Source organism: Triturus cristatus, chromosome 6, assembly GCF_964204655.1.
Source record: "Triturus cristatus chromosome 6, aTriCri1.1, whole genome shotgun sequence".
Lineage (NCBI taxonomy): Eukaryota > Metazoa > Chordata > Amphibia > Caudata > Salamandridae > Triturus > Triturus cristatus.
The window spans coordinates 1,329,145,982-1,329,171,920 of record NC_140589.1 but is presented as its reverse complement, the minus strand read 5'-3'; the positions used below and the strand labels follow the sequence as shown (position 1 = coordinate 1,329,171,920).

Genomic DNA, 25,939 nt, shown 5'->3' with positions numbered 1-25,939 from the left:
GCTGGACTGTTCCCATTGGGCGCAGGGTCAAGACTGATTTGCATATGGCTGGGTCCAAACTGGAATGGCATGGTGAGCAAAAAAACAAAGGACTTAGGCCCAGATCTCTATTGGGATGAATGTATGACATTGTTCTACATTCTGTCCATCAATTGCTATTTGGTCTCGCGCCTAGCGGTGCACTGCGCAGAAGTGCTCGCGCAGCTCGAGACATTTAGTAGGTGAAAAACGGGGAATCGAAGCTGACCTAGGAATCGCACACGCTCGTGCGTGTGCGATTCCTTTTGTGCTACGTGATTGGCCTTTGCGTGTGTCTTTTTATACAAGACTGCACGCAATTGGCCAAAGGCGGGCGCATTGCTCCGTCTATGGCCTATTGGTGTCTATTACGCGCTTGGTGAGCGTAATAGACACCAATAGGCCGTGGATCGCAGTGGCGCGCGCGCACCACTCGCGGACTTCTTTTTTTAATCGGAAGTGAAAGTGAATGCTTTTTTTACTGTTAGATGTGCACGCATACGGAGGACAGGTCGCGGCGTTTTAGCACGAGGCTCGCATTGAGCGCTTTCACTTTCCCTCCCTCCCCCCGTCGGGCCCCCTTGCTCGCTCGCTCCATCAGGCCCCTCCTGCTTCCATTATATGCCGCTGCACCGAACTTCTTGTTTTATTATTTAAATGATTTAAATCCCATGCAAACTTGAATGCTCAGAGGACTGGCATGAAAACACTAATGCGATGTTATTACTCCGCCTCTTTTCTGCTCAACCGAACACGAAAAAAGGAGACTGCAAGTTCAGCCTTAGCAACTGCCAAACTCTGAAAACGAAACTATCATGTCCTGTCACAAGAGGGCGTATTTAGTAAAACGTCATGGCAGCAGTTCCGGAAAATTTAAGCAGCCGGACCCACACCTAGTGGAAGTGTTTCCGTCTTTCTAAACAACTCTCCTGAGCCCGCCATTCCGTTGCTAGCTGTACTCTCGCCACAGGGGTGAGCGCGTTTAACTTTTGTACCCTTTCCAGAGAGGTGAGCGTGTTTAACTCCCCCATCCCCATCCCACCCGCGTCTTTCCCTTTGCACTTTATTTAGCCTGGGGTCTATCACTGCGGGCTGGAGATTCTCTTGTTACCTGGCACGGAACTAACCGGCAGATTCTCCTCTTTGGGCTATTGGATCACTTGGGCTCTCTGACGGCTCTCTGCGCTGTACTCTTAGGGCGGTAGAGGGGTTCTGCTGGAGCCGAGGAGTCCGAGTGTAGCTCTGAGGTGTCGTGCTGGAGGGGGTGTCTGAATGCAGCACCGAGGTGTCATGCTTGAGGGGGTGTCTGAGTGCAGCTCTGAGGTGTCGTGCTGGAGCCTGGTGTGTGAGTACAGACCCGAGGTTTTCTGCTCATGTCCGGTGTCTTGAGTGCAGTTCCATGCCCCAGCGAGAGAACAGCCGTGTCGCGGTGGAGCCACACAATGCTATCGGCAGAGTGCGGTACTCACATATCCTGTACATTGTTTTCACAAATATTTTGCGGATGTTCGTAAGTATTATCAAATCTTCTAAGTGATGGAGAGGAGCCATTTTAATTTTGGGGAACCTATCACACCCCAAATGTGTTGGTGAAATCATGTGCTAAGGGCGCCCCACCTTCGGAACCACAGAAAAAGGTCCGAAATGTGCCCCGTCTGAGGACTGGCAGGTTCAATGGGTTCATAGTCGCGTCCACTGTGCCGTATCTCGGGTCTCCCACAGAGCCTCTGTGTGCTGTGAACACCGGCTTTGCACGTGTGCTGTGCAAATCAGCAGAGTTCTGCTCTCTGTTCCATGTTCCATATGCACACCGTGTACTCGTACGCAGTGTAACACAGCGTATTTGATGGGGGTTGTATTGCAATGTGTTTGCTGTGTATTATGCCTGTGTATTAATGAGCACATGCACATGTGTTAGGTGTGCATTATACCAATGTTTGAAGGTGTGCAGTACAGGCATACTTTTTTCCAAGTGTGCAGTGTTAACGTGTACATGGTTTTAATATGTGAAACCAACAGCCCCATCATCTTATTAGTGGTGATGCCATGTCTTTGGAAGACGAGCTGCCCGCGCTCTAACGACACTTTTCTGATTGGAAATCAGGGTTGGCTCTTTGGTTGTTAGCCTGACGTTGCTTGTGTTTCTTGTTAATCAACCAAAACAATAACTTGTTAAAGGCCACGGATGATGCGCCCTGGTCAAGGGCTGTTGTGACCCATGACATGCTGGCGCTGTCACATCATGTTCCGTTCTGTCAGGGGATTCCGTGTAAGCAGATTACAAGGCAGGGGGCGCTCTGGGCACATCCCAAGCCACGTGTAAGGCACGTGACTTACATGGGTTGCACCTAAGCTGAGAGAAAATGCAACCTCCACCTTCTGAAGGCTACAACATATTATTTGTACAGCTGGTGCAGTAGCACCAGGCCTGGGGATGGAAGGGAACTCATTGCAACTCAGTTATGGTTATATTTCAATATGGTGGATCGCACTGTAATACCACAGTAAGAACAAGTGCAGAAACAGTATGGAGCAGAGCACACAAACACTCTACACTGCACACCACTGCGAGAAATAAAAAACAGGGAGCTGGAAGCCACTGGCAGTTGGGCTGCCATGTAGCCGCGCGTCATCAGAACACCATGTTTCCAGTGCTTGGCTATTCTGAACAAACCATTGGTATTCGGCCTGCCACTCAAACGAAAACAACTTCCAGAATACTTTAAATAGCTCAATTAAAGCTCAGATGTAGAAACATTATCATTATGTCCTGACTACACGAGAGAGGCTGCAATTGTAACTGCGAGGAACAAATAGCACTGAACTGGGAAGAAGATGGCGTACAACTATATTGGAGGCATAACAACCTCGTACACTACTGCATACCACTGTGCTGTGCAGCCAGGGCCACATACAGGCCCAGGTTTGGACGCTACTTGAGAAAGGCCATAGCACAAAAAGAATAGCATTACCTATTCGTTTTACATCGGTTATTAAAACCAAGTAGTACTCCGTGTTTTCAATATCGGCATCCTTTTCGGGAAGTTTATCTAGCTCTGCAAATCACGTGCAGATTCGACACCAGCGACGACATTCCATTATATCTCGTTACAAAGAGCACCCTGCTGACGCTGCAGATTGAGCACCAAAATACACAGTCACCATGGCATTCTTGTGGTCACCACCGTCCTGGGTCAGCACTGCATTACCACCCTGGCCCTCGAGTGCAGTGCTTCCGTGATACAATCCACAGCTGACATGGAGGCCCACGTAATGCCGTCGGAGGCATGCTGCAGACCACATCTGGAATGCACTGCTCACAAGTGGTGGTGGTGTCAAAAGGTGCAATGTTCTGATACCCAAAGGTCAAAGAAATGCCGGTGGCTACATGTGGTATAATGCGGTTGTGAAAAGGTGTTATTTGAAATACCCAAAAAACGTCGTGCCTACAGAGAAGATGCGTCAGTAAGAGACGCAGTGCCACAAATGATACTGTGCCTATCTAAGGCAAACGTACCGCAGTTGGATAGTGCATAATGCTTAGCAGCGTGGACAGGCCGTGAAATGCTTCGCAGGTCCTAGCACCACTATCATGAGAAGCATCATTCCTTGATCAGCGGTCCTTGCGCGGTGCGGGAGCCGCCTGAGAAATGCATGGACCACTCCAGGGATGCAGCGCGCGAGGAGATGCAAAAGACCACCTTTCCTATGTTATATTAATCTAATGTGTAGAGCACCCGGAAGGTTCCCTGGCCCTGGGCAGGAGTGAGCCTAGACTATCAATAATGCTTCATTACCCATCCTTCCATCCCAAAAGATGCACTGGACGGTGAGGAGGGGCTCCTGTGATTAAGAGACTATCTCAAGTGCAGTGCCCGCAGTACAGAAGCAGAATATCTGAGACGGCTGCTACTTGCGAGGCAAAGCCTCCCGGTGCCCCCAGCAGACGGCGTCCCTTACCAGGCAGTATGCTACTCCATCCCATTCTCTCACCTGGTGAACCTCTTCATGACTCCCGCGCCCTCGGAATGGTGATGCTCCGGGGCCCCTTTGGTGCTGCCAGCCAGCCGCAGGTTATGGTTCAGGCGGCAGTCCTTATCCAGAGGGCTGAAGCTCTCATGTCCCGCGGGGCTTCGGCGGCTGGTGACGGCGGCAGGCTCCTGCCTTCTTTTCATCACTGTCCCGGTCAAAACACACACAAAAACACAAAAGACAGGCAGCTCAAGTCAGGGTGATCAGGGGCATTTGGAAACCTGCGGGTTCTGCTCCCTCAGCTGACATTCAGCACTAAGATACCCGGCCAGCAAAACTGCAACACAGACCCCACCCACCGCTGTCACCGCCCACCAATCACGAGCCAGAGGCGGCCCGAAAGGCGGTGCACAATTCCCAAAACTTAAGTTACGCCTACCGCTGTCAGCGCTAGCCAATCAAAAACTAACAATGGTTCCGCACTGGCTTGCTGTTACAAAACACCAATGATAGGTCACTCGTTGGGCAGGGCAGGACATAGAAACCTTGGTTACAGACTCCGCCCAACGCTTTCGCGTGCAGCTAACCAGGCCGAGGGGGAAGAGATGCAAGCACGCACAGCTCTTGAGCTTCTTAGAGGACAGCATAAAAAGGCAACAGCAGTACAGCCTTGCTCTCTGCTTTGATATACACCATATCAACCTCGCAGAACGAGGAGAGTCAGTAAATCCAAAGGTAACGTATATAGAGAGAGAATACACACGAATCTGAAATAAGGGAAAACACCACCACAGGTTGGCACCATTGCGGACATCTTGAAATGGAACAAGCTGCGCTGATGATTAAAAGTTACAGGATTAATACATGTATTTTCTGGCAACTGAACAGTTACGAGGCAGAGTGAAGTAATAAAAGATGACACGCTTTGTCTTAATAGTTCCGTAAGCAAATTATCAACGAGGCCTGGAAACTGGCCATGTATAACAAACGAGACCCCACAATAAAGAGAATAATAACATGAATCCTTTTCTACATGCAGTGCCCATAAAACTGTGGTCGTCAAACTTATTAATGACATCTTCGGTAGGAAAACAACAGATCTTGACATAATACGATTACTATACATTCAGTTAAGTGGTGTTTGTCTGGGTTAAATTCAAATATAACAAAGTGAAAATCATATTCAGTAGTTTAAGCGTGCCCCTACATTGGCCATGTAAAGTGAGCCCAACAGTGACAGAGCCGATTTGGAAACCATAAGTGGTACTAGCCAATATGTTTACCCCCAATCCCTGCCTCGTTGCCCTCTCCTCTCTTTCTCATTAGGTCGAAGCCCACCATGGTTGTGAAAGACTTTGTGGGGACATTCTGAAAGCTTCTTTGTAAATGCATTCCGCTTATCATTGGTTTGTGTTTTGTAACTCACATTTGCTTGATTTCTATTTTTTTAGGTCTTGCCTAGGTAGCACATGCGCTGTCTCTTTAAGACACGGTGTATCTAGGCTATGGGCTCGAAAAAATTCCCATCTTTTCATTGGTTCCTGTTCTTTAGAAATGCTGGCTTTTCATTGGACACTGCTTCGTCTCTTACCTTCCCTTGTCTCCCCCACCACTCCTCTGAGGCTACTGCTGTTTTACTCCCAACACTGCTTGCCCGTGCCTCCCCCTCACCCCTCCCACATCATTGTTCCAGGCCCCCATCAACCCTCCTGAATCCACTGCTGTTTTGCTTATGGACAGTGCTTGCCCACCCCCAAGCACTGAATTCTTACATTTCTAGCTTTTATTCATATAGCACACCTGGGTAAATTAAACAATCTGGCAGACACCAGACTTGAACCGGGATCCCCAGCTCCCCAGTCGGGAGCTCTTCCTGCTGCACCATATCCCTTGCCTAGTCAGGGTGCAGGGTGCAGTACCATATGTGGCAAAAAGAGGTTCCACAGGACACCTAGTGATAGCCTGTGGTAATGCACCCTCACAACACTGCTTGCTGTTTACTGCTGGCCCTTAAGATGTTTTGATGTACTGGAAGCATCATTGTTCTTGTAAAGATGTTTAAATATTTTTAGTGGGTATTATTTTAGTTTTATTCACAATAGCATTTGATTTTTAGTGAGTAAAACATTCAGCAACTATCATTCCATTTTGAGTATGTTTTTCACGAAACCCGTTTATCCCTATGTTGTGTACACAATTATTTATACCATATCGGCGATTACCATTCAAGGATGTCCAGCACATGCATTCGCCTGTGGTTCAGCAGTATTTATCCTTCATCAACGTGTCTGGCTACGCTTGCTTAGGACGCCGACGTGCTCATAGCCATAGAAACAACTTCACAATTCTGCTCGTCTGTTTTAGGCTGTCCAGCATGTCTGTCTCTCGTGTGGAGCACAGCTTGTTTATCACCTACATGAATGGCTCCTTGCATTCCACCATGAGTGCTCGCTTTCTAGGAACTCTTTCTCTCTTTTGCTTGAGGCACTTGACGTGCTGCATTTCTTGGAAGGGGTTTCTTCTCTCCTATCTTTCTGCTTTACTGATTCTACTTATGTTTGCCATTTTTATCATCAATCGTGCATGCCTGTAAAAGACAATGTTCTGTCTACAAGCTTGTTTATTTTGGTCAGTGCCCTTTACTAATAGCACAAATTAAACTTCCGTAATTTCACACCAATGCCATAGGCGCTTGAAGCAGGGCAGTGGCGGTTGCTGAAGCACCCCCAAAGTGACCATGCCGGAGTTCAGAAGTGTATGAGCAATAAATAAACCTTTACATTTTGTTTTTATCTTTTCACATTTGATGTGCAAAGACAGAGTTCAAATGTAAGGCTCTGTCTTCTGAGGGAGCTTGGTGTTTACTTTAATGTCTGGAACTGCAAAGTGCGAGGATATATGTGACAATCTTGCTTGGTATTGGTGGTGGGAAAGGATGTAGGATGTTATCATTATCTAGCCAACAACAACCTTTAAATGCCAGTAAATGAACAGTGCAAATATTTCAGAATATATCATAATTAGGAAAGCACAAACAAAGCACATTTTATGTAATTCTGAAGTGTGGTGGAAACAAATATTTTTATATGGTCAAATCAAGATCCAGATTTTGACATATCGTTTGTGCGCAGTATAGTGTCCTCAGTAAACTATCTGTCTGTGCAAATGTAATGGTAATTCCAATTGAAAATGTGTTGCCTATAATGACAGTGTGCGACCACACCATGCATACTTCACTGTATGACACTACTAAACACCACCACTCTGTCACTCCAATCTACACAACTACTCTGTGTCTCTACGCTCCTCCTCTGTACGACACTCTATTCCACACTACGCAATTCCACCCTATGCCACTCCACCGCAGCATACAACACTCTACAACAATATACTCCACTCTACCCTACACCGCTCTACTCCATGACACTCTCACTACACCCTGTGACACTTATGACACTCCACGCCACTATAAGACACCCCTACTCCACTCTACTCTAAGCCACACCACTCCACTCTATGACATTTTACTCAACGCTACACCCTTCAACTCTACAATACTCTACGGCACTCTATAACACTTTTGTGCCAATCCACTCCAACCTATGATACTCCACTCCACCACACGCCACTTCTCTCTGACACTGTATTCCACTCAACTCCATAACTCTCAGCGACACTATACTCCACTCTACACTACTCCACTCTATGACACATCATGCCACTCCACACCACACTACTTTACTCCATTCTCCACGAATCCACAACACTCTACTTCAGTTTATGACACACTATTCCACTTCAGTCCACTTACGCTACTCCACAGCACTGTACTCCATGGCACTCCGCTCTACAAAATCCACTCTATAACATTCTACTACACTCAATTCCATGACACTCTACAATATTCTACTCTATGAGTCTACTCTACTCCAGTCTATGACACTATTCCTCTCCAGTCCATTTTAAGCCACTCCATGGTGTGGTACATTCTACTCCACGACACTCTAATTCACCCGACCCCACGCCACACTACTCTAATCTATAACACTCCACAATATTCAAAGCCATCACACTCTACTCCATTTTACTCTTCTCCACTCTGCGTTGCTTCACACCACTTTACTCCATTCTATACCACTTGACCGTACGGCAGGTTTCAAAGGGACTGGAATGTTAGCCTAATAGTGCCACAATGCTCATATTTGCACTTGAAATGCTATATCTGCTTTCACCACCACCAGCAGTAAACCTGTGATTGCCTATAAGAACAAAAAGGCAGGAAGTCGGGAGCTAAGTTGTATTTTGCATTTCACAAGTCTCCCTGGTGGTACTAGGACATAAGATAACATTGACTTTTCCGAGCTCTGCAGCCAACAGAAAGTTGCTTTGGGTGGACTGTGGTGTTGCTTTCAACACTTTCATTATGGGCTGAACATTCCAGCATTCAAAGGGCTGTTGGCTAAAATGCCAGAACTGGATGAAAATGTAACCTATTATATTGACCCACTTTTCAGCTATGTTTTAGCAGTTTACAGAGCTGTCTTGATCATTAAAAAACTGCTGGTTTTACACGTAAACCAAAAGTAAATTCTGCTAATGTATTTTATAAGAGTTTGCTCACATCATGCACTAAAGCAAGCATTGGTTATGTGAATCGTTCAGTCTTTTATGCAATGCAAGGTTTTACACCAAAATTCACAACACAATAAAGGTGCAACATGGACAGCAGTAGAACAACTCTCCCTAAAACAAAGAACAAGTAAAGGACAGGTGGCAATAGCAGAGGGAACATAACACATACAGGATAGGTAGAGGGCGGATAGCTAACACAATAAAGAGCGGGTGAGAGATGTTAAAGAACTGTTCTAGGCTTTCGGTAAACAGATATAAACATACAAGAAGTACAAAACTCCTCGAAGAAACAACTATACGTCTTACAGAATAACTATACATTGATGTACTCATTGGATGATGAATCATCATCTACCTAGTGTGGTTTGCTTCATCTGTGGGTTCCATATCTAGCACTGGGAAGCATCAAAGAATATAATTCTTCACAAGTTGTACAGTCTCCTAGATATAGGTTCCATAGTTTGAGTGAAGTTATGTTCCTTATGCTGAAATAGATGTTCTCTCTTTGTTAAACTGTCAAAACAATGCTAAGATTATATGTGGATCAGCTAAAATGTTTTCACAGATGTCTCTCTATCATGAGATTAAAAACAGGATGGTCAATCTACATACCCTGAGTCTATGTTTACACGTTTCAGCCATCAGATAGTACCCCTATGAGCCAGGCGTCTTTTTCAGGGGTGTCTCACATCAAATATTATGAAACAGTTCCTGGTTCATAGGGCATGCACCAATAGGGGGAAGGGGGAGAGGAAGAGGGAGGGAGAGAGTTCGCGAGTTCGCTCTTGGTACTCAGGCATGTATTGACCGGAATTATAATTCTTATTTTCAGACTGTGTTTTTGGTTGCTCTAAAATTAATTCCATATGTCCTGATGATGACCTGTTAATAGTCAAGTTCGAAACGCCGTTGACTCTCTGGCTAATTAGGATCAAGCATTGACTGCATGATGTACTCGTCATCATACAGAATTTCTATTGTATTTTTTTCTCTCTGTTGCCACCATTTTCTCGGTTTACACTGTATATATTATGTATGTTTTATATGTGTCACAGTGTGAGCACAATTTGTTGGTTTGTGTTTATATGGTTGTATGTCTTTGTAACTCATTTTTCAATATAGAAAATCATTTTTCTTACTTCAATGTAGACTGTTGTGAATACCATTTCTCTTTGTTTCGCTTTTTACTTTTCAACTTGAGCTGGTGTGAATGAATTGGTTCACAAACTATTGTTGTAGTACCACTAGTGTTATAAGGCCAGTCCCAGGTCAATATCTACCCTGCGTAGTCCCTGCTGAGCCAGGCTACATGTACGCAGTTACAGGCCTACACGCGAAGGTAGTCTCATACAGGAAGCCCTCACATGTGTGAATACGTGTTCACGTATGGCCAGTCAAGTGTCCCTTATCCTTGCTAAGTCGCATTAGCCTGATCTTAAACGGTGGATGCTGGCAGTAAACATGTGCAGCAATCAGTCCATTTACCATGCGATTACCGTTGGTGAGACACAAGTAGTAAGACTCCGCCACCGTAAAAAGTCTAAAACCAGGTGAGCGAAAAAGCAAAAAGTCCAGGCATAAAAAAATGGACAGAACATATTTAGCAACAGTCTTTTTTCTTTCAACCAATCCTTGTTAACTCCCTTTTGCCACATCAAAGAGGGGGAACTAATTCAACTGAGTCTGTATCTTTGGAGTTGACTGAATTGAGTCTGTTGAAATGTCTGAGTAAGTGTAAAAGATTATCCCCTTTTAAGAAATCATAGCATCTTAAGAGTGTATAGGAGCGTGTGATCTAAATTATTTTCATCAACGGGCCCTCACCCTTCATGGAAGGTGCTTAGTGTGATAGTTTTCGAGTCACTTTTGCTGGGGAGAAGCAACAAACATGGACATTAAGTTTTGCGACGAAGAATGCAAAATATTGCAAATTTGATATATCAGCCAAATCCATGTTTACAAGGGCCGGGATTTTGAGTCAACATTATTTAAAGAAAAGTTGAAAAGATTAATTGGGGATTAGCCACTTGCACCTCAACATTAGCAGTGTTTGTCAGATGAAGGGCTTTATCTATGTGGGAAAATTCCAAGAAGAAATCCACATATGTGTCAAGGTCTGAAGATCTGGTAAACTAGAAAAGGTATGGTAATCTATCGATCTCCATGACATTGCTCTGTGCACCCCAGACTGGATTTTGGTGCTAACAGACTCACCTTGCCCATCGACCTTTTTTGAAAAATAGAAAAAACGTGCACTTCATTTGGGTATGTCCTGTGCCACAAATACATATGACACCGGCTCTCAGTCACCCATACACCTCATTCATTCACACACATGTTCATACATCCCCACAGACCATGCACTCACCGATATACATGGCAGCCCTATCATAATACCCCTATAGTATTTTGTTCAAACGTATCTGGCTCCATGGACATTAGGTTTAAAGTCAATGAAGCTGGGTGAGGGGGTATCCAGTAGCAATACGCGAGTTGCTTACTTAGCCTTTAGTAGCTCGCAACGTTTTTCATTGATAAGAAGTTCCTCTCATTACAGAAAAGGTTGGAGACCCCTGCTATAAAATGTTTCAAAATTTCTGTCTTTACACATCCCTAATCCCTACCACTAGGCTTGAACCATAAGCTGGCTCTGTGTCATGGGGACCTTTCAGGATATGATCTCCAACTTGTTTGACAACATCATGGAAAAATGTAGAAGTACTATTGGATTCTTCCTCGGGAAGGCCAATAAGGGCTTCGACAGGGATTTTCTCTACCCTTGAGCCCCTTAGCTTGCAACAGTTGTAGACATTTATTGAAGCTTGAATTCATCCAATGTTAAATAGCCCAATGAAAGGTGGTTAGAAAGAGATAAGAAAGAAATGTGTTCCCTTGCCCAAAGAACAGTGGGCAGTTTGAGCTCCACCATTTTGTTCTGATTATGTTGATAAAAGACTAAGTTTGGCAGTTTGGGCTGGACTGTTCCCATGAGGCACAGGGTCAAGACTGATTTGCATATGGCTGAATCTAAACTGGGTTGGCATGGTGAGCAAAATAACGATGGATTTAACCCAGATCTCTTGACTGGGGGTGAATGTTGGATCTGCTTCTCATGGTTACCCCCACTTTTTGCTTGATGTGATACTGTTTTTAGGTCGAGGACTACCGGTCTGCCGAAGGCAGAACCGGAAGTCGGAGATTTAATGTTTCCTAGAGTGGCTATTTAGCCCGCCTCTCTTTTTGCTTCTCCTCCATTGGCTGGCTTGCTAAACGGAGGCCAGCCATTGGAGGAGAGAGCCGTCCCTCCAAATAGGCTCCGTCTTTTTCAGATTCGGGGGCGTGTTTCAGGCTGTTCTTTCCACTTTTTAGCAACGCCCTTTTTTAGGCGTGTTTTTCTCTCCTCCTGCCAATGGCAAGAGGAGAGAAAAAGAAACACGCCCCCGAATCTGAAACCGCCGCTGCGTTTCTCCGAGGCATTTCTGCTTCGCCTCGGAGAAAGGCGGCGGTGTTCATGGTGTCCTCTACCCCTGCTCTTCGTAGGGGTGCACGAGTTAACTGTAAGTAAACAGTACTACAATACTAAAAGATGCTTGGTTGGGACTGTAGCATCTCGTGAACGATTTAACATAACATGCTTTTAAACTGCCCGAATGCTTTCACTTTAACGCACTCAAACTTCTTCTATCTCCAATGTCCTCATTCTTCAAGTGAACACATGTTCGCTACTCACACGGAGTTCAGCTTTACAGCTGCTGTTGATGTTTTAACGGATTCATTTGGCCATAACTTTAGAACTTCCGAGTCGTTAATCTCTAGGCGGAACATATTCTATGAGTCGGTTTGGAATTGGAGCGGGAGGCTCCGCAAATCTGTAAAATGACCTCAGATTGGAGGATCGGGGGGCACCTCACCCAATCCTAGTGCGCTACACAGAATTCTAAAGTGCTATTGGCTGTGCGTTCTGCACGTGAGTCTGTCTGCACTTTTTGGTGCTGCCTGCCGGTGTTTTGGCTTGGCTGGAGGTCTTCCTAAGATGGGTGGTTACGGACCGGGCAGGGGCAGTTTGTTTCGTTATCCTCTGTCCTTCCTGACGGGAGGAATGTTATGGGCGGAGGGGTTATATCTTGACTGTATCACGTCTGTTAATAATTGATAGGGAGGCCCTCCTAGCTTCTGCTCAAGTCGGTTGTGACAGCCATACCTGGCGTAACCGGAGCCTGGAAAGTACAGGCCTGCCATTCCAGCCTGTGTAAGTTGGTGCATACACCACTTACTAAAGATATAGGTTTACTATATCTAAGGGTCACTGCACTTAACAACTATAAGTCACCCCTATAGCAGGCCTTTACAATCCTGAAGGCAGGGTGCTTGGTTCTAAGTGAGAGGGTGCCCCTGTATGAGCAGGACACGTCTGCAGCCTATATAGTGCATTCTCCCGGGTTGTCAGTGAAGCAGCCCTATACTGCATAGAGGGGACCGCGTAATCGCGCGATGACCATCTCGAAAACGGCTGCAACAAATCCTATCATGTTTGGTATCGAACATGTTGGAATCATACCCTCACACCTTTAACAGTGTGGGAGGTATGATTCCAAGCACTGGAAAATCCCTCATTTAGGCTCTGTGTTCCCGGTACCAGCCTTCTAGTCTTGTGCGCAAAAAGAACAATTGATGGACAGAATGCAGAACAATAACATATATTCACCCCAGTACAGAGATCTGGACCTAAATCCATTGTTTTTTTGCTCCCCATGCCGTTGCAGTTTGAACCCAACCGTATGCAAATTGGTCTTGACCCTGTGCCCAATGGGAACAGTCCAACCGGAACTGCCAGGCCAGGTCCTCCCTGGACTGGCAACAAGCATCCTAGGACCGGTTTCAGGGTTTCAATCCTCATCAGCCAGGATAGCTTGACTCCAGTGGCATGGAGAGCACGAGACCCACGTCTGGGCATACCCGTCCCACTCGGGGTGACAAATGCAAAAAGAACAATTGATGGACAGAATGCAGAACAATGTCATACATTCACCTCAGTACAGAGATCTGGGCCTAAATCCATAATTTTTTTGCTCCCCTTGCCTTTCCAATTTGAACCAAGTAATATGCAAATCAGTCTTGATCCTGCACCCAATGGGAACAGTCCAGCCCAAACTGCCAGGCCAGGTCCTCCCTGGACTGGAAACAATCATCCTAGGACCGGTTTCGGGGTTTCACCCCTCATCAGCCAGGATAACTTGGCTCCAGTGGCATGGAGAGCACGGGACTTATGTCTGGGCATAATAGTGTGTATTTTGCTTTCTAGCCCTAAGTGCCCCGGATGTGCCACTGGAACCAACTTATAGCTGACCGAAGAGCTCAATGAGGGCAAATACTGGTCTTGGGCTGCTTGTGTTCCGGTTCAGGAGCCGGCCTGGCGGTTTGAGCTCGACTGTTCTTGCTGGAACAAGATCAAGACTGATTTGCATAAGGATGGGTCCAAACTGAAACTCTACCCTTACACGTCACAGACACGTAATATACTCGTACATTTCTCATTCTATATGTTCAATGTGCCCTAACGACATAAATGAAAATGGAGTATTCAACTGTACTTCTGCAATGTTTCATTGTGGAGTGTTAGAGATTTATTAACATGCACATTAATGTTTAGATTAACCAGGACATTTTTGTTCTCATATATAATTTCATGTATGTTTCAACATTTATTCGAAATTCCAACACGTGTAACCATGCCTTTTAGCTTAAAGTTACATTTTATCATTGCATTGATTTGGTGATTGTTGCTTCACATATGTCTCTGAATGTCGGGATCACAATTTACTCAACTTACTCTTTTGGGTTTCAATGTTTCAACTTTAACATTAAGGTTTGGTTCGATTTGCATGTTCTCTCCTCTGCAAGTGCGGTTTCAAATGGGGAGGGGGGGGGGGGAGGTTGAGCTCCATTGGCCCTCCTCAGCAAAAGTGGTAGGTGGTGGGCCGGAGGGAGCCCTCCTCTATGTACTTTGCAGGAAGTTTCGTTATGCCACTAGTACTGCTAGGAGGGTTTACGATCACACGGGTACCAGGCAGCGCGTAGTGATAAGGAACGGAGTTCGGATCACAAACTGCGGTTATACTACTGCCCAGGGAACAACACTGCGCCACCTCCCTCTCAGACTAGGTACTCACGCGAAGATCTTTGAGCAATGTTGCCAGAAGGAAGACGTTGAAACTGCGCCCAACCATCTTAAGCTTACTTCCGGAATAAGGCGGGGCCGAATTGTGACCCATTGCCGTCCGATTGGCTGTGGTGTATTTGGCGCGTCATACGTTCTCCTTTGGATTGTTGCCCCGCTGTGCGCCGTTGTGAACGTCCCGGTCCCAAGATGTTCTGTGAAAAGGCGATCGAGCTGATCCGGGAGTTGCAGCGTGCCTCGGACGGGCAGCTGCCAGCCTTTAATGTGAGTGCGCGCGCCAGCTTGACGTCTCACCCTCGTAGCACGCGCCTCCGTCACAAGCACATCTCTGGGAGGTCTGGCGCGCGTCATGACGTCGTTCTACCACACTTTGTGCCGTGACGTATCTCAAAACAAAGGCATGCAGGGGGAACGCTTTGAGTTAAGCCCCCTATCGTACATTGCTGTGGTATCCGTGTCTACTAAGAAGTTGAGCATAAGATGCATCCCTGTTAATTGACATAATTGGAGAGTGGTTTATTTGCTCATGAATTGAGCTTGGGTGGGTGGGAATGTTAGTAGTTCAAGCCACAGTGGTGGGGCTACCACTTATAGGGTCGGAGGTATCCTTTGAGCCAGTATGAAAACACTATATTTGCAGTCACCAGGTGTGCTTTTAATGTGCTGATGCATGCAAACAGCATTTACTCATGTCTATAATTTCTAGGCAGATTCCCCCTGAGACATTCAGCACTGCTGGAGCTTCGAGGTCTGGTGGACACTGTTTGCGTGTCCACCAGTTCCACGAACATCAGATGCTAATAAGATGGTAACAAGCATTGGCATAGCCAATAGGTCTCGCTTTTGGGACCTTATAAGTATTTAGTTATGCAACTGTTGCATGGCTAAACACATATAAGGTCCCCAAAGCGAGACCTATTGGCTATGCCAATGCTTGTTTTGTAAAACGACCGATTCCCATTGCAGTGCGCTCAGCCCTCCGCATATGCTCTCTGTGCTGCAGCTGTCATCTCGGTAGCTCGTCTGCCAAAAGGCTGCTTCGGACGGCCTTAATTGCATTTGCTGCTCAGGTAGGGCTCTGTGGCGACCGTCTTAGAAGCGCCCTGAATGGGGAGGTGATGTGATATGCTGTATTTAGGCACACAAAGAAAAGACATTCAGAAGCAGCCCTTGAACCAGGGAGGCCTGCACAGAATTAGACCAAAGCCATGATTCAGAGGGGCCCTGCACTGTGCCGTATATCATGTATTCAAATCCCAGCACGCCTCTCAAACATGAGGGGCCCTTCAGGAAAGTGTGGCTGCTCATTTTGGAGGTTTCTGCTGTACCAGGTGACAGCTTATTTACAAGCCCCGTCACTTTTCATCACATAAAAAGTAACACTTGCGGTTTAAGGGGCTTGTTAATAACCCTGAGTTTTGAAAATAAATGTGCATTTCATGTGACTTGCTCAAAGCAAGGCGTCTGTTCTTCGATGGAAGAAGACATGGGTGAAAGTGCTTCTACAATTTACGATATAAACAAATCATGCCCAGATTTACTATACATTTGCAAAGGCACTTAAATGAGACAAAGTTTTGCTCTATGACATAACGGGGCACAAACTGCAGCAGAGTCCAAGCAGCATGTTTATGTAGCTTAAAACAAGCAGGAAGTGGGCTAAGGGAGGGGGTAGGGGAGAGAGGCACGCAGGCTGGCAAATGGTGAGCACTTTCGCGGCTGCTTTGATGTTCTCAGTGGCCGCGCGGCTCACTGAGAACATCAAAGCGGCCGCAAAATGATCACGCAGGCTGCCAAATGGTGCGCTCGCCCGGCGCACATGCACTATATTTGGAGGCCTGAAAGTACTGGTTTGCACTTCCAAATCCCCCATTTACTAAAGCTCTCGCCAGAGCAGCGCTAAAGCGCTGACTCAGGCGAGACCTAAAAAGTGCATCCTGTGTCTGGTCTTCCTGTCTAACACGCATAAAAGAAAGCTCTGAAGCCCTATTGCAAAGTGTCTTTTCTTATTAAAAGCAAGATAAGTCACATAATAAACAAATGATTCTAAGAAACTCAAATATGTTTGTGGGATGGTTTCTCAATGAGCACATTAATGTTCTCCCACAAACACAGAGAAGTAGACATGAATCCAGTTAATGGGTTCCCAAACTTTTGACTTCTGGGGACCCCCACTTAATCATTACTGGGAGCCGGGGACCCCAACTGAAACATTATTCGATTCCAGGGACCCCCTCGAGTCATTACTGGAAGTTGGGGACCCCGGCCTAAGCAATGTTGATTTGAACCACAAAACAATACACAAATACAAAAAAGCATTCATCAAAAAATACATGAATAACACTTTATTTAATTAGAAAACATATAAAGAAGAAATCAAAATGTAATTTTAATAGAATGGTTCGAGCTTTTCTAAATTCAATTGAGGCCGCTCATCATCCATACTATATTCAGTTTGATGCGTTGCACTGCTCCCGCAAATCAATCTGAGGATACTAATTTAATTTTTAGCCTCCAGTTTCAAATTACTTCACATTTACAGTATGTTTTAAAATGGTCAATTGTACATTTAGCCTCTTTATATAGCTACACTTTATTGATCTGTTAATATTATTCGATTTTCAAAGTAGTCGCGGACCTCCTGAGGAGGCTTCGGGGACCCCCAGGGGTCCCCGGACCCCAGTTTGGGAACCACTGTGGAGCATCCACTGCGATTAATACAATTATGGGGGATTTATATTTGGCTGGCAAAATGGGGATGGTTCATCAAGAGCTCAAATGGTAGTGGCATTGATAAAGCGGAATAACTGGAATACCCGTTCACAATGTAAAAACTAGACAGCCAATAGATCTGGGCAATCTGAGAGCTATTGGCGTTGTAAATGACATTGTCTTTTACACATTTGTTATGGAGTAGATGTATGTGTGTGGTGTGAAATTATGTGGGTTGGATTGGAAATATTTGTTGTTTAATTATGTGCTGTGGAATTTTGTAGTGTGAAGTTGTATAGTGAAATTATGTGGCATGGTGTGCTGTGGAATTATGTGGACAGTAATGATATGGTATTGTGTACTGGAGTTATGTAGAGTGGAATTGTGTGCCATGGAGGTAATTATGTGGGATAGTATTCTGTGTTGTGGAGTTGAATTATGTGGTGTGCTGGTACATTTTGTGGTATGATGTGGACTTCTGTGGTGTGGATTGGAGGTATGTGGTGTGTTGTGGAGTTGAATTATGTGGTTTGTGGAATTATGTAGTGTGTAGTTGAATTGTGTGGGGTGGAACTGTGGCATTGAGTGAAATTATGCTGATTGTAATTATGTGACATGATGTGGAGTGCTTTTATGTGGATTGTTGGTATGTGGCATAGAGTGGGTTTATGTGGGGTGTATTTATGTGGTATTGAGTTGAGTGTACTTATGTGGCACTGTGTGGTATGTGGAGTGTAAATATGCTGTGTGGTGTAGAATTTTGTGGTGTTGTTTAGAATTATTTGGCATGGTTTGAAGTGGTATTATGTGGCATGGTGTGGAATTTTGTGGCATGTTTCAAAGTTGAATTTACTTTGTTGATTGTAATGTGTTTTCGAATTGAGTGGATGTATGTGGAGTATAAATATGGCGTGAAATGTAAGGTTGGAGTATAATTATGTGTACTGGAATTATCTGGAGTTGAGTTGTGTGGAGTTTACTTATATGGTTTGGAGTGGAATTATGTAGCAGAGTGGTATTATGTGTAGTGGAATTTTGTGGCATGGAGGGGAGTGGAATTATGTGTAGTTTATTTTATTGGTTTGTAATTATGTGGCATGGAGGCAAATGAAGTGGAGTGGAAGTGTGTGTAGTTGAATTGTTTGGCATGCTATTATGAGATGTTGAAATGTGTTGTGTGTAGTGGATTTATGTGGCATGGATTTATGTGTTGTGGCATTGTTTGACACCTTCAGCCAGTTCTGATGATTTACCCAACTGCGCTTTGCATTCTGGACCTTACAGGTCCATACTTATAATAGGAAAATTTAAACTTCAGGCTCCTATAAGCAAAATGCTACTGAGCAGCTGTCACTTACCTACATTATCACTGTTTTCTTCATTGTCAGGCATTATTTCTTAAAATAGGAGTATGCCAAAAGGGTGTGTTTCATTCAATCAATCCGTGTTTGTTAAGCGCGACTACTCACCCATGAGGGTCTCAAGGCGCTAGTGTGGGGTGGATGCTGTAGGTCCTGATGGGTGCTGAGGTTCAGTCGAAGAGCCAGGTCTTGAGATTCTTCCTTGCGGACCCGAAGGACAGTGGAAAAGGCCAGTTCGGTGGAGAGGAGGTGTCTGGTGGGTACGTGGAATGAGAGGCTGTGGTTCAGGTATGCTGGTCTTATTTCAGCGCTGGGATACTCGAGGGTGACTACGCGCTCTTTAAAAACCTAAAATAAATAAAATAAATAAATGTCATGGAGGGCTTTGTAGGCATGTGTGAGGAGCTTGAACGTGACTTTTGTTGATTGGGAGCCCGTGGAGTTCTCGCAGGTGTTCGGGGATGCGGCTGCGGTGGGGGATGTTGAGGACCAGTCTGGCTGTGGCTTTCTGAACGTTCTGTAGTTTTTAGGTCTCGGCTCGAAGGCTGCGCTTGCGCAGTCTTGATCCGAGATTTAATGACTTGGAGAAGAGGGGCTTGAACCCGCCCCTGTTCTCCCCTGTTCTCCATTGGCTGGCCTCTTCAATGCTGGCCAGCCATTGGAGAAGAGGTCCCGTCACTCCGATCAGGCCCCGTCCTTTTCGGATCCGAAAGCGCCGCTGCCTTTCTCCGAGGCATTTCTGCTTCGCCTCGGAGAAAGACAGTGGTGTCCCGGCGTCCAGACGCATTTGTCTCTTCATCCTCCTGAGTGGGGTCGGGGTATTTATTTTTCTGGATGTTTTAGAGCATTGCACTGTTACCTTTGGGTTTGTTATAGCGCGCTAGCCTGCTAGGCAGGCATTGAAGTAAAAAATACTGCAACTGAGCCAGAGTTGCACAATGGCGTCACATGCTCTCTGATAAAGACGTGCCTTCTTTATTACGAAATAAGATCCATGTTTTTAGGGATAAAACCCCAGGATCAGCTGGTGCAATGACATTAATAAAGTCTGTGGTCAAGCAGAGTCATCAAATAGGGTTAAATGGTGTGAATGATTACCCATGAGTTGGTGAAGCCTTCACCTCCCTCCACCTGCCACCCCTCCACCCCCCCAAACCGCCCTCGGAGGTGCCCTGTGTCCAGCTCCGTGGGTTAAAAGGTCATTAGCTCTTCAGGGTGTGTTATTTGTACGGTCAGAGCAGGAGAGGGGGGCGGCTGAAACTGGTAGCATCCGCGCTCTGAGCTCCTCTCTCCCTCCACTCTGTTCACCTTCCCTCACACGCTCACCTCCCCCCCCCCTTTACTTCCCTCCCATCGCGGCCACGCGCCCTCTCTGTTCATCTCGAGCTCCCTCCTTGGTGCCACATTTCTTCTTTTCTCATCTCCTTTGGTCTGCGCTCTCCTGATCAGTTCCTCTCTGCCCCTCCAGTCCTGCTGTGTCACTTCCTCCCTCTGTGTCACTCCCTCCCTCCTTGTTACCCCTCATTTCCTCCTGCTGCCCTTCACCTCACACGTTTCTCTTCCACCACCCAGCTATCTCCTCTCTCTTCCTTTGGGTCACTCTTTCCCTCAAACTCCCTCCTATCTTTCACGTGCGCTTCCTCTTCTTTCGTGCCTGCCCCCCCTCCCGCCCCCAGCAGTTACACTTCCCTCACCAATCTCTCTTTCTTCATCTTACTTTCTCTTATCTTCTCTCTTCTCATACCCTTTCCTCGCACCCCGCCCCCGTCTCCCTTTCTGCGTCTCGTTCTCTCCCTGCTCTTATCTCGTTTTACCACCCTCTGCCCCCTCCACTACCGCTCCTCTTTCTCGGGACCCACTCTTTTAACTTCCTGCGGTGTCGGCTCTCCCCCGCCTTCCCCACCCCCACAGAGAAGGTATGTACTGGGAAGGTTTGGACACAGAGGGGGGGATGCACCCCCTTCACTCTGGGGTGTGGGGGAAGAGGGCTCGGAGACATAATCCACTTCAAATTGTGTTGTGCTAGTGGTGTTTTACGGCACATGTGATGTTTTGCGCGATCGCGCAGTGTGATCCTGGGCAACGCCAGCGCTGTTGTTTTTGACGTTTGGACTATAGTGCACATCTTGGGTTGTGAGTTTGAAGACACAATAAAAGCGAGTTCACCTATTGAAGGCAATGTTACATCTCCAAGGAAATACTGCGCAGAGGGACAGAGCACTATTTCCATAGCAGCGATTTGTGGGGGAAGCTTGTTGTTGTTTGAATAGTGCACGTTGTGTGTTACTCATTTTGTCAACGTTGGAAGGATGAAAGGCTAAGTGGTTCAAACAGAATTTAAACCCGGTACCGTGGCATTAAACACAGATCGGTGGATACATTAGTCCACTGAACCAGTTGTTGTCTCTGCGTTGTTACCGTTAGTTTAATCGTTTTTAGTAAAAACAAATATACGTTTTATTTTATGCAGCAGTTGCTGTGGCAGTTGTCCTTTTTAGCACTAAACAATAAAAGTGAGTTCCATGACACCCATTTTATCATCCTGAGGAGAAAGAGTTGAGACGCACATCCTGGGATTCAGACGTATGGGTCACGCGGAGATCACAGCAGACAGCACAAAACTAGCACACAGATACAACGGTTTAAACACGTATATCTTATGCACCAATGAGAGCAGCGACTCGGGTGTCCGAATTCACCACATCATGCCTTGTGTTGTGAACCTCTTCAAAGCACTAGGTACAGAAAGCAAACTATCCACTTCAAATTGTGGTGTGCTAGTAGTGTTTTACGGCACATGTGATGTTTTGCGCGATCGCGCAGTGTGATCCTGGGCAACGCCAGCGCTGGTTGGTGATACTAGGCTACGATTTGTTATAATGCCATGATAGGCCGAGACGTATAACTAGATGCCATATGGTACTGCTGCTGCTCTGTTACTGTAATGTATACATTACACTGAGGAATAGGAGGCAAGGGAGCAAGGAGTCCTACAGGATGGATGAGCGTCACCATGTAGGGAAAGCTTTACTCCGAGAACCCATACATTGGTGGACAAGGTGTTGCAAAAACGTTAAGAAGTCACAAGAGAGTCATGAAAACCAGCCTGGCAGACACTTGTATGTGTAGCTCTGTGTGTGTGTGGGAGGCTCTGTGTGTGTGTATGTGTGTGCCTCTGTGTGTGTTGCTCTGTGTGGGTGGCTTTTTTTGTAGGTGGCTCTATGCGTGGTTGGCTCTTTCTGTGTGTGGGTGTTCTGTGTGGGTGGCTCTATTTGTGTCTGGGTTGCTCTATGGGAACAGCTCTGTGTAGGTGGCTCTGTGTGGGTGGCTCTGTGTTTGTCGGTGGCTTTGTGTGTGTGGCTCTGTGTGTGGGTGCAAATGCAATAGGTCTCGCATTTGAGATAGATTAAGCTATTGACATTGTAAATAACAATGGCGTTTCTTTAAATGTTTTAAAAATAAAAACATAAACAAAAATAATGTCATGAGCAGTGCCAATAGCTCTAACTTTAACACTGCCGAGACCATTGCATTGTAAATGCTTGTTTGAGAAGCTTCTGGGTGACGCCTGTGTAGAGTGCGTTGCCGTAGTCGAGTCTACTGCTGATGAGTGCGTGGGTGGCCGTCTTTCAGGCCTCAGTGGGGATCCATTGAATCTCTTTCGAAGCAGGCGAAGAGTGTGGAAGCATGTTGAGTAGTTAGCGTTGATCTGGTGGTTCATCGTGAGCGATGAGTCCAGTGTGAAGCAGCGGTTTCGTGCATGGTCCACGGGTGTGGGGGCGTTCCTAACGCGGTGGGCTACCAGGAGTCTTCCCATGCGGATGTGTCGGGTCCAAGATGAGGACTTTTGTCTTGTCCGAGTTGAGCTTGAGGTAGCTGTCTCTCATCCAGGTAGCGACGGCCTTCATCCTGTCATGGAATTTGTTTCTGGTGATTGTGGGCTCATTGGTGAGGAAGCGGATCAGCTTGGTGGTCTCTGCATAGGGGACGATGTTGAGTCTGTGGTTCCTGACTATGGGTGCGAGCGGGGCCATGTAGGGGGACTTTGCAGCCGATCTTTGTGGGTTCTGAGAGGAACAGTGGTAGTTTGACTCGCTGTGTTTTACCAGTGAGGAAGGAACGGATCCAGTCCAGTGCTTTATGTTGGATGCCAGCATTGTGGAGTCTCTTGCTTAGGGTACAGTGGGAGACGGCGTTGAAGGTGCCCGAGAGTTCCAGGAGGATGAGGGCTGCTGTTTCTTCCTGGTCGAGGAGGGAGCGGATGTTATTGGTGGCGGCGAGGAGGGCGATCTCAGTGCTGTGGTTGCTTCGGAAGCCAGATTGAGAAGAGTCCAGGAAGTGGTTGGCTTTGATAAACTGGGATAGTTGGACGTTGGTGGCCTTCTCAATGACATTGGCTGGGAAGGGGAGCAGAGAAATGGTTCTGAAATTCTTAAAGTTACAAGTTTGCAATTGAAATTCCTAATAACATTTCTTTTGTTAGGACTACATGTATTGACATTTAAAGGGTTACAGATCTGCACCACAGGCAAAAATTTATTTCACTACGTCATGCTCTGAGATTTATTCCAGAAGAAGGTCATGCTTTTGAAAAACAGCACATAAAGTGGAGCAGCACAACTTCAGAACTATTTGTTACAGCAGTCATCTGAGAGCATGTGTGGGCCACTAATGTGAATGGGAAGGTGGCTGCGGGCGCAGGGGCCATTCTTCACCTAAACCCTAAACTACAAAAGACTTCAAGAAAGCAAAATAAATACACACATTTAGTTTTTCTGCTGTCTATAGAAAATAATGGTAATAACGGTGTATCTTCTATGAATTCTTTGGAACAATGTGTATTCTGAGCAAAGGAGCGTGCATCTCAGTAATCAGCAAGCGCTATTAATAAACAACTCGTTAATTTGTTAATACTTTATCACTTTCAGAGATTGAAAGGCCAACTAGGCTCTGCAGGTCTTGCTTGTACCTTTTATGTGCCCGCTGGTCACAAATCTCTGCAGCCAGCACCTTAACCCATTGAGTCATTGTAGGAAGTTGGGTTTCTGTTGCAGTAACCCCCTCCCACTTTATGCCAGATTCCGGATGCACTTTGACTTGATGTGCCCTGGGTCCCTGTCAATCAGGTTCCCAGGGCCTGTGTTCTTTTCCAAAACTGTACCATGTACCCCTAATTGGCACCACTCTGGCCACATGTCAGTCCCTTATAAAAGGTACCATGGATACCAAGGGCACTGTGACCAGGGAAGGCCTCTAAGGGCTGCAGCACATATTGTGTCACCCTTAGAGGTCCTGTACCCCCCCCCCTCCCACACACACACTATGCCATTGCAGGCTGTGTGTTGTGGACAGAGTAGTGAAGAGTCGACATGGCACACATACCTGTGTCAATTGGAAGTGAACCTGCACACCTATTGTGAAGTTTAAAAAAAAGTCTTTTTTGCAAAGTTAAATAGTCTTACACTACTGTGAGCGTGCTGTCATGTGTTAGGGTTTCAGCCCTGACCCTATCTGTAAGAATGTAAAGGAGAGGGGTGGAGTGTTCCACACCTACATGACGCACAGCTGAATGAACTCATAGAGTTTTCTGGATAACATATGCAGTTTAATTGTACAAATTTCAAATGAACATAATAATCAAGTTCTCTGATTTGTAACATAAAGCATAATCATGTAAAAACATTCAATTTAGTCAGATTGAAATGAAACTGTAATCATCACTTGAAACATGAGTAACGAGTTTACATAAACAAAAAATGCAGCGATATTTCATGTTCAATCCCAATGCATTTCGGTTTATTAACCCTTCTTCAGGGGATGAGAATTCAATTCAAGTATGATAGTCGAACTATCTTCAGAATCATATTTGAATTGAATTCTCATCCCCTGAAGAAGGGTTAATAAACCCGAAATGCATTGGGATTGAACATGAAATATCGCTGCATTTTTTGTTTATGTAAACTCGTTATTCATGTTTCAAGTGATGATTACAGTTTCATTTCAATCTGACTAAATTGAATGTTTTTACATGATTATTCTTTACGTTACAAATCAGAGAACTTGATTATTATGTTCATTTGAAATTTGTACAATTAAACTGTATATGTTATCCAGAAAACTCTGAGTTCATTCAGCTGTGCGTCATGTAGGTGTGGAACACTCCACCCCTCTCCTTTACACATACCTGTGTGCCATGCCTGCAACCCCCTGTGTATGGTATAGGTAACCTACTCCTCCAGCGGGGTGCACTATGCCATTGGTGAGGGTACATTGGTACGAGCACTGTATTCCTACAATGTCTTAAGTCCATTCTTAGACATTGTAAGTGCAGTAAAGCCATTAAGCGTATATTGTCTGGGTGTTTGTCATTATGAACTCCACAGCACCATAATGGCTTTACTAAATTTTGGGGTGTTTAGTATCAAACTTCTCACCTTAATAAACCCAACTCCTACAACCAAGTACTTAGTCTAAACCAATAACTTAATTTCCTCCCATATGAGTGCATTGACTACTTTTCTTTGAAAAGTGTGGAGTTGATTTGTATGAAACCTTGAAAAACTGCAAATGTACCAAAACTAAATTACTTACCTTTTATCTAGGAAATTTCCCAGTGTGATATCTAGGCATATTACACGGAGTAGAAAGAGCAACTTAAAAAGTAATCTGAAAAGTAACGTGCAAAGTAATCTCAAAAGTAACTAAAGAAATTTTGACTGTGGACTTACCTGTAAACAAACCAATTGCATCCAGCTGCATTTCAGTTGTATTTCAACTGCAATATACCTGCAAAGTATTATTTCCCTTACCTGCACCAGGCCTGGCTTGGTTCTAGAAATAATATTTTTATACAAACAAAATTGGTCTGAGTTCAGTCTTTAAGTGTGTGACATCATTTCTTGCCTGAGCATGTACAATAAATGCTTAACACTACCCTCTGATAAAGCCTTACTGCTCACCTACACTACCACAAATAAAGAGTAAGGTATTATGTACTTTTACCTCTGTCTACCCTTGGGGTTCCACTAGACTCTGTGCACACTATACCTTACTTTGGTATTGTATA

At 45.5% G+C, this 25,939-nt stretch overlaps 2 protein-coding genes across 4 annotated transcripts in view; one reads left to right on the top strand and one right to left on the bottom strand.

The window, feature by feature from the left end:
* Positions 1-14,930, bottom strand: part of ABHD12 (abhydrolase domain containing 12, lysophospholipase) — a 487,344-nt gene extending 472,414 nt beyond the window's left edge. Inside the window, exons 1-2 of one of the 2 annotated variants that reach the window (XM_085612333.1) lie at positions 14,793-14,930; positions 4,012-4,195 (exon numbers count right to left, since the gene is read on the bottom strand). In XM_085612333.1, the coding sequence (XP_085468459.1) occupies positions 4,012-4,193 (182 nt within the window). In that variant the 5' untranslated portion in view covers positions 4,194-4,195; positions 14,793-14,930. Of the gene's footprint in view, positions 1-4,011; positions 4,329-14,792 lie in introns of those variants that run through there. The other variant, XM_085612332.1, reaches the window with a different exon arrangement.
* The window catches only part of GINS1 (GINS complex subunit 1), a 278,493-nt gene continuing 267,215 nt past the window's right edge, over positions 14,662-25,939 (top strand). Inside the window, exon 1 of one of the 2 annotated variants that reach the window (XM_085612334.1) lies at positions 14,662-15,064. In XM_085612334.1, the coding sequence (XP_085468460.1) occupies positions 14,990-15,064 (75 nt within the window). In that variant the 5' untranslated portion in view covers positions 14,662-14,989. The remainder of the gene's footprint in view (positions 15,065-25,939) is intronic. The other variant, XM_085612335.1, reaches the window with a different exon arrangement.